This window comes from Rhagoletis pomonella, unplaced genomic scaffold, assembly GCF_013731165.1.
Source record: "Rhagoletis pomonella isolate Grant_MI unplaced genomic scaffold, Rhpom_1.0 Rhpom_scaffold_06720, whole genome shotgun sequence".
Taxonomy (NCBI): Eukaryota; Metazoa; Arthropoda; class Insecta; order Diptera; family Tephritidae; genus Rhagoletis; species Rhagoletis pomonella.
Window position 1 is genome coordinate 1 of NW_023465252.1, and position 9103 is coordinate 9103.

Genomic DNA, 9103 nt, shown 5'->3' on the forward strand with positions numbered 1-9103 from the left:
TTGCACAGTCCGAAGGGCATCACAGTAAACTGATAGAGCGGTCTCCCCGGTACAGTAAATGCTGTCTTTTCTCTGGATTTCTTATTCAACGGGATCTGCCAAAAGGCGTCCTTCAAGTCAATTGCAGAAATGTATCTCGTGTTTTGTAGTCGGCTAAGTATTCCGTCAACGTGTGGTAGTGGGTAGGCATCCTTAATTGTCCTCTCATTAACTTTACGTGCATCTAGACAGAGTCGGTGCTTAGTACCTTTAACTACTAACGACACTGGTGAGCTCCAGCTGCTGTTGGACTCCTCTATCACACCCATGCTCAGCATTCTGTCCAGTTCTTGGTATACTAGTTTCTGTATTGCGGGTGAAATGGGGTAATGTCTTTGTTTGACAGGGAGGTTCTCATCGTGTACTTCAATAATGTGCTCTTCCATGTCAGTTCGACCTAGGCCTAAAACAGCGAATGAAGGGAACTGAGCCTTCACCCTCTCTAAGGCAATAGTTTCGTCCGGGGTGAGCACATGCTGCACTGCGTCGAAGGACAGGTCACCCTCAGCGGGCGCGAGCTCTGCAACTGTAGCGTGGACTGGACGCGACTTAGCTCCCCTACTTACAACATTTAGGTCGAACGCCCTCCAAAAATCGATGCCCAAATACACCTCTTGCTGTAACCCTGGTACTATTAAAAATTCTAGTTCCCTTTTCATTTCATCCCATACCACGGGCAACGTGATTACACCTGTCACTGGGGTCTCGCCTCCATTAGCGGTTTTAATATTTTGGTTGCTTATATGAATGATGTCTTCCTTTTTTCCTTCTAGAAATTTGCTGGCATTTTTACCCAGACAACTGGCTCCTGCGCCTGAATCCAACAAAGCTAACGCGTCTACGCCTCCTATTTTCGTTTGTGCAAAAAATCTATTATCGCCCTTCAGTGTGACAATAGTGGACACTATCTTATTATAAATTCTTTTATATGATTTTTTCTTATCTCTCATATTTCGTATTTTTCTGAAATTCCTATTCCTTTTCTTTTCCATAATTGCTTCACAAAATATCCTATTCCTAGCTTCTTCGTATTCCTGTTTCCTAACATGCAAGCTTTTATATTCACATTTTTTTCCTAACCCTATGTTCTCTTTAAATTCACTATCTCCTTCTTTCTTCAAAATTTTTATTGCTGGGTGCCCGGGTGCTCTTTCTCCTGGCTGAGAGTCCCGGTCATCTCGGCCAGATTTGCATTTCCCTTCCCGGGCTTGAACACACAAAATGAGTTGTCGCCCCCGCAGGAAAAACAGACCATGTTATGGGAGCTTGATTTGCATCGCGTCTCCTTCTTCGCCTCAGCAGGATCCTTCGCAAAATGGTCAACCGGCATCCCGCACGAGAAGCACAACATCAGGTGAAAGGGCGATGGGCAAAAAGAATTAATGGTAGGTTTGGGGATAGCCGCCGTTGCAGCCGTAGGCACGCTGTACTGTGTCACGGTTTGCAACTTGTTGTCAGGCAGTTGGCCACTGGTCACCTTGCTCCTAAATCGATGGTCCATCGCTTCAACTGGTTTCGGATTACCTGGACCATGTAGATCTGAGTACTCCAGTTCGTTTATCCCTTTGGCCCTACTTCGATTCTCCCTAATTACTTTTTCTGCTCGTCTGCACTCCGCCTTTAGCTCCGCTAATGTGTCCATTTTTGAGGCAAACGTCAAGTTTGCTAGGTATGGCTTCAAATTACCCTTAATGATACCTACTAGCTCCTTTTCAGGGATCTTTGTACGTAACCTGAACGTTAAATTATGGACTTCTCCGTAGAAGTCATCAAATCCCTCCTGTGCCAGCTGTTTTCGTTCCATGATTTCCCGGATTATCTCGTAATCGGACTCTGCGGTTTTAAAGTGGGCCAGCAGTTCTGCCTTCAGACCGAAATACCCGAAGCTCAGGTCATCAGCATGGTCTTCTAGTACCTGCCAGTACCACTTCAACGCAGAGCCCGACACGAGACAATGGAAATCAGTAAACAGCTGGTAGTGAGAGATTTGATGCTGTTCCCGCATTTTCTCGATGCGAAACAAAAAACTTTCGACCGTCATATCTTTCCCTGTTCCATCAAACTTGATGTGCCACTTTTCAAGGTCGATCTTTTTTCTCTTCGGTGGCTCGTGTTCGTCTTGAACCTTATCAGACGCTTGACTTTCCTCGCGACTTTCCTCCTCCTGGTGACGGGCCCCGTTTCGTTGTCCCCTATTTTCAGGCGTCGATGCACGAGCGGCGCGGTGACCCAGTGCGTGAGCTGCCGATGTTTCCATTTCGGCTACTCGGCCGCTGAGGTTAACTACGTTAGCTCTCATGTTACTGGCCTCGTTCATACACTGCGCGACCATGTCGTTTTGCTGCGCCATCATCGCCATCATACGGCTCAGTTGCTCGACACTTGTCGCAGTGTAGGTCGGTTCACTCCTCTGAGCCTTCGAAGCCCCAGCTTGAGAGTCTCCTGGCTGCCCACTCACCCCGTGATCATCGCCCCCCTCTGCACCTGGTTGATTTGGTTCGGACATTTGGAGCAATTCCTCTAACTTTCGTGAAAAACTACCACTTTCACCCCCCTGACTCGACAAATCTCCTAGAATGGACACACTAGCTTGACGTTCAGTCTCACTTTCAATCTGGCCAAAAATGCGGGCCGCGCACCTATTGAAGAAATCTGTCGGAACAAAGTCCACTGGATACTGAATCCCGGTATCAATTTGGTTGAATAGTGAGCCAACTACCTGATTTTCAAGGGCGCGCGTGACACTACGCGTGACCGGCCTATCTGTGTTGAACAGCCCCAAACCACCAGTAACCCTTTTCGCACTATTATTTTCCGACATTCACTCAATCATTCATCCAATCAAACAATCTCGCGATCAGCGCCGGAAGAGAAATCGCGTTGATGAAATTAATTAAGATAAAAATCCAAATACCGGATGTTGAGTTCGCTTACGCTTATTGTAAAGTTGTAATATGTATATCATTAACATAAAGGTTAAGGCAGTAGTGTTTACAAGGGTTAACTTTGCGACTCTAAACAAGAGTTAATACCAGTTGTTATTTGACATTTTGGCTATTCTTTCTCTTCCCCTTTCGTTTTTGCTTTGAACTGTAACTAGCTTTTTAGAGTACTTGGTTTTTCGCTCGCTCAAGTGCTGGTTGGATTTTTACAGCCGCTTATTAACTTTTTTCGCTACGATCTCCCGCTTTTTATATACGTTAATCCGCCTTGGATAATTCCGCATAAAAACCTATTGAATCTATTAAGTTAAGTATATACCAAATAAAGGAAAGTGAATTCCGAATAAACTGCCTTTTACTTAATCCGCATTGGTCGCTTAGCTTTGATGCAACCATATATACGCAAGTAATCCGCCGCAACATTTACTGGTCCTTCGCACCGGATAGCTAATACTGCTCGCAATATATGTACATTACACAAAAACGTTTGTTCATAAGCAAGTGCACAATATAGTAAAAAATCTGAATTTTTTACAAAATTAGTCGTGCGTCGCCCGCTCTGTACAAACATTATTCGGTTTACCCGCCTACAAAACGTGGTGCTATTTTGTTAAACGTGACCTTGCAGTGACACTGAAGGACATTCGAACGACTTTGATTTGTCCTCTGCAAGCAATTCGCGAAACCAATCTTGACCTACGAAACAACAGCGAAAGTAAAAGTAGCAATGTCAAATTCGGTAAAGTCACGCGATTCTGCGCTTAATGCCATCAAGCGCTACATGGCAAAGAGCATCGATGATGCATTTACGATGGATGCTGAATCCGTGACAAGTTATCTGCAGCTGTTGAATGAGCAATGGGCCCGATTCAGCGCAGCTCAAGATGCAGTGGAAAATTCCTGTGGAGCCGACAACACGGATTTGGAGGAAAACGTACGAATTCAAGCCGAAACTTGGTACTCTACTGCATTGGCGAATTTCAACCGGGTACAAAAGTGTCGTACAGAACCTCCAAGTCAGCATGCGACCACACCAACAACCATATCTGCCTCTATACGTTTACCAAAGATGGAGCTACCATCATTTTCGGGCGATTCCACCGAGTGGGTAGGTTTTTATGACGCGTTCTGCTCGCTGGTTGATACAAACGCCGCATTGTCGGACGGCCAGAAGATGCATTACTTACGCAGCTGTTTAAAGGGTGATGCATTGAAGATCATTAGCGGCTTCAAGATCAGCGACGCTAACTACAAGGAGGCATGGGATCTGTTGAAGTCTCGTTTCAAAATCATGCGAGTCATTGTTGAGGCGCACCTTAAAGCAATGGCTGACATCCGAAAAGCCGCAAGGGATACTGCCAGTGCTATCAAAGGCGTTCTCGACGCATATCAGCAGCATATTCGAGAACTGAAGGCTTTAGGTCGCCCCGTCGAATTCTGGGACGATTGGTTAGTGCACGAGGTGGTAAACAGATTAGCATTTGAGACCAGGAAGCAGTGGGAGCTATCCCTTGTTACTGACGAGCCCCCAAATTTCGATCAATTAGCAACATTTTTGGAGGTGAGGTGCCGATCACTATCGATGCTTTCAGCAGCAGCTGCCCCGCCACAAGGCAGTAAGTCGACTACAGCAAGCAGGTCCACCAAGGTTTTCCACGCACTACCGGAGCAGAACAGTGTGAGTTGTCCCTATTGCAAGGGAGCTCATAAGATTTACTCATGCGATAAATTCAATCCGCTGGATTCTACCGCTAAATTAAAGTTCGCTAAAGAGGCACGACTTTGTTTAAATTGTTTGAGCTCGGGTCATTTTAAGTCTCGTTGCAATAGCACATCGGTATGTCGAACTTGTCGCCAACGCCATCACACTCTACTACATATCGCTGCAACCGCAACCAGTGAGGCCACTACAGCTGAAAATATAAAACAAGCAAGCTCTAACTACGCCACCGCAGATACCGCTCCTCTTAACAATGAAACCGCTGCACCCGCAATCGATTCTTCGATGGATCCCGCTCGCGGATCCTTTTCTTCGTGCTTAAATTCTGATGCTGACCCACTACCTGTAAACCAAAGGACCGTTCTGCTTGCTACAGCTCTAGTAAAGGTGCGCGATTCCGCCGGTCGCTGGCAACCGGCACGTTTGCTGTTCGACTCTGGGTCCCACGCATCTTTTGTAACGGAGTCGTGTGTTCAACGCCTGGGTCTACCCAGAACGTCGTCTGCCGTAGTCATCACAGGAATTGGGTCATCACAAGGAGGACGAGCTAGAGGCGAGGTTCTACTTTCGCTTTCGTCATATTATTCAGACAAATGTTACACGATCAACGCTCTGATTCTGCCGAAAATTACGGGAGATTTGCCAACGCAAACATTGGCTCCGTCGACATGGCCGCACATTCATGGGCTATTCTTAGCAGACCCGCAGTTTATGAAGCCTGGTCGCATAGACATATTGGTCGGCATGGACGTTATGGACCAGCTAGTTTGTCCGGAAATTCGCAAGGGTCAATTGGGTATGCCTATGATGCAGCGAACGGTCTTTGGGTGGACACTATTTGGTAGAGTGGACGGTTCATCAATGCCGAGTCTACAGGCATTACATTGTGATGTACGATTAGAAAGAGCACTTACAAGGTTGTGGGAGTTAGAAGAGACCCCGCACAAAATGCATCTGACCGCTGAAGAACGCTTTTGCGAAAAACACTTCGAATCAACGCACCTGAGGTCACCTGATGGTCGATTTATTGTCGAGTTGCCGCTGAAACCTGATGTGCCGCTGGGAGATTCTCGAAGCTTTGCTGTTCGTAATCTGTTCCGGATGGAGAGAAAGCTGGCTGGCGACGAAGAGTTACGTAGAAGTTACAATGAGTTCATGCAAGAACTCATTGACATGAACCATATGGAGCGGGTAACTGAAGCGGCAAGTCAAGCGTACTACATGCCACATCACCCCGTAGTAAAGGAGTCAAGTGTTACGACAAAGCTACGGGTTGTCTTCAACGCATCCGCTAAGACTACAACTGGGAACTCACTCAATGATGCACTATTTGTTGGACCGCAGCTGCAACAGGACTTGGTTTCGATACTCATGCGCTTCAGAACTCATCGGTATGCAGTAACTGCGGATATTGCGAAGATGTACCGCCAAGTCTGCGTATCATCCAATCACGTCGATCTGCAACGAATTGTTTGGCGTACTGATCCATCATTGCCTATCCAAGACTACCGAATGTTACGTGTCACTTATGGAGTAGCAGCTGCATCCCACCTAGCCGTTAAATCGTTACAGCAGACTGCAGCATATTCAGCAAATAAGTGTGAAAAGGCCGCTGCTGTCATACATAGGGATTTTTACATGGACGATCTACTGACTGGCGCTTCTTGTAAAGAAGAACTTCATTCATTGCAACGAAATATTTCCGAAATTCTCAGCGGGGGTGGATTCGAGCTTCGTAAGTGGGCGTCAAACTGTGTGGAGTTGAAGGACTGTATCTCCAACGCCTCCAAAAACATTTCGCACTACATAGCTGATGGGAAAGACGTTCACGCTTTGGGCCTCATTTGGAATACAGAAGAAGACTGCTTCACGTTCGCAATCAACCTTAAGCAACCCACTTCTATTTTATCCAAGAGAGCTTTCTTATCCGACGCCAGTACGCTTTTCGATCCGCTGGGATTGCTCGCTCCAACTACCATTAAGTCCAAGATGTGGTTTCAAGACATCTGGCGTGACGGGGTTAACTGGGATGACCTCATTCCCGAGACGATCTCAAAACAGTGGCTTGAACATCGCTCAGAACTACAAAAATTGGAAATGCTAAAGGTTAATCGCTGGCTTGGCTGTGGAACGCTTGGTTCAGTAACCGAACTTCACGTATTTGCCGACGCTTCAGAACGCGCTTACGCTGCCGTTCTGTATGCGCGCACCGTTCAAAGCGACGGCCATATCGCGGTCGCCCTAATATCGGCCAAGTCTAAAGTAGCGCCAATAAAGCCAACTACACTACCTCGTTTGGAGCTTTGTGCAGCGCATCTCGCTTCCAAGTTAGTGAGAAGCGTGTTAAATAGTTGGAATGATCTCCGCTATCCGTTGTACGCTTGGACGGATTCAACTATTACCTTGGCATGGCTGCAAGAACACCCCAGCAAATGGATGACATTTATAGCAAACCGCGTCGCTGACATCCAAGAGGTACTACCGCCTGAGTGCTGGAATCACGTCCGCTCCGAACATAATCCTGCAGACTGTGCGTCAAGGGGTATACCTCCGGCTGATTTATTGAATCACCAACTGTGGTGGACGGGACCTGATTTCCTGCTGAGCAGTAACCAGTTCTGGAAGCAAGCCGCAACAAAGCAGCACACTACCGAGGTTGGTATGCGCAACAAGGTTCCCGCTCATGTCGCGACTTCCGACTGTCATTGGCCAATGATAATGCACTACTCATCGTTCTCGAAGTTACGACGCGTCGTCGCTTATGTGATAAGATTTTTACGCCATGTTCGAGCTAAAGTTCAGCGCACCATTCAAAAGCAATACGGGCCTCCAAGCTGTCAGGAGATATTTGAAGCCGAATTACGTTTGATAAGATATAGCCAACGTTTCTATTTTTCTAACGAAATATCTTTTTGCAGCGCAAAAAAGCCTCTCCCACTTCGCAGTAGCCTTTTGCGCTTAGAGCCGTTTCTCGACAAAAACGATGTCCTACGTGTTGGAGGTAGGTTAAAACACGCTGAGGTCTCACCTGATGTAAAGCATCCAATCATCTTGCACAAGAGCTGTCCGATAGCAAAGTTAATGATCTCCGACATACATAAGTTTACGTTACACGCTGGGCCTCGTATAATGCAAGTCATTTTGCAACGCCGATATTGGGTTATCGGTGCTCGTGGCCTGATTCGTAACGTATATCACAAATGTATTAAATGCATATGTTTGAATCGAAATCTTGCTATGCAATCGATGGGAGATCTACCCGCTTCCAGAACCAACTACGCTCGTTGTTTCACTCGCTCTGCGGTGGACTTCGCTGGTCCATACATGTACAAGTTTACGCACGGCAGAGGAGCGAAGTCTACTAAGGGTTATATTTGTTCTTTTGTGTGTATGTGCACTGGCGCTATGCACTTGGAATTGGTTGGTGACTTGTCAGCGCCAGCATTCCTCAACGCCTTTAAAAGATTCGTTAACCGCAGAGGATATTGCAAGGTCATGTTCTCTGACAACGGCACAAATTTTGTCGGCGCTGAAAAGGTTCTGCGTAATAATTTTCAACAATGTATGTCAGATGAGAGACTTCGTACATTTTTTGCTGATTCGAACATCGAGTGGCGTTTCAATCCACCGGCTGCACCCCATATGGGAGGATACTGGGAGACAGGTATTAAGCGGATAAAGTATCACTTGAAACGTGTTTTGGGCGAAACTTTGTTATCGTATGAAGAGTTCAGTACGCTACTGACAGAAGTGGAAGCCTGTGTTAACTCCCGCCCACTATGTGAGAGCTCGACAACTGCAGGAGACCTCGAAGTTCTAACTCCTGGGCATTTCATAATTGGTGAACCGCTGAAGTCGATCCCAGAGCCTGAGGGTCAAGGGTTCTGGGGTAATCTTCATCAACGATGGCAAGCAATATCAACGATCAGACAACATTTCTGGCGCCGTTGGAGAGATGAATATCTGACAAGTTTACAGCGTCGATCAAAATGGTTTCGACCTACACGTAACTTTAAAGAAGGCGACGTGGTCGCTGTTTTCACTGAGAATACTCCTCCGACGAAATGGGTACTTGCTAGAGTCATCAGATGCCACCCTGGAGCTGATGGACGTGTGAGAGTGGTCACATTGAAGACACCAAACGGGGAACTAGTTCGACCGATTGTGAAACTGTGCCTTTTGCCGACGAAGGGCGACTTGTTCTACGAAGAAGACTCATAGACTACATATGTAGATATGCGTGCGACAACGCATTAACTTATGTATTTTGTATTGTTTGCTAATTTGCTTAATTTCGCCATAGTATAATTGTTATTTCTGTATTGAACGCATCAGGATAGTTCAAGGGCGGCGGTATGTTGAGTTCGCTTACGCTTATTGTAAAGTTGTAATATGTATATCA

At 46.4% G+C, this 9103-nt stretch overlaps 1 protein-coding gene across 1 annotated transcript; it reads left to right on the forward strand.

Annotated features, from left to right (window-relative positions):
* Positions 1–3708: 3708 nt before the first annotated feature.
* Positions 3709–8590, forward strand: LOC118755588 (the record flags this gene model as incomplete). Its single annotated transcript, XM_036490414.1, has 1 exon — positions 3709–8590. A coding segment is annotated over exon 1 (4882 nt), but the record flags the coding sequence as incomplete, so codon positions are not given.
* Positions 8591–9103: the final 513 nt, after the last annotated feature.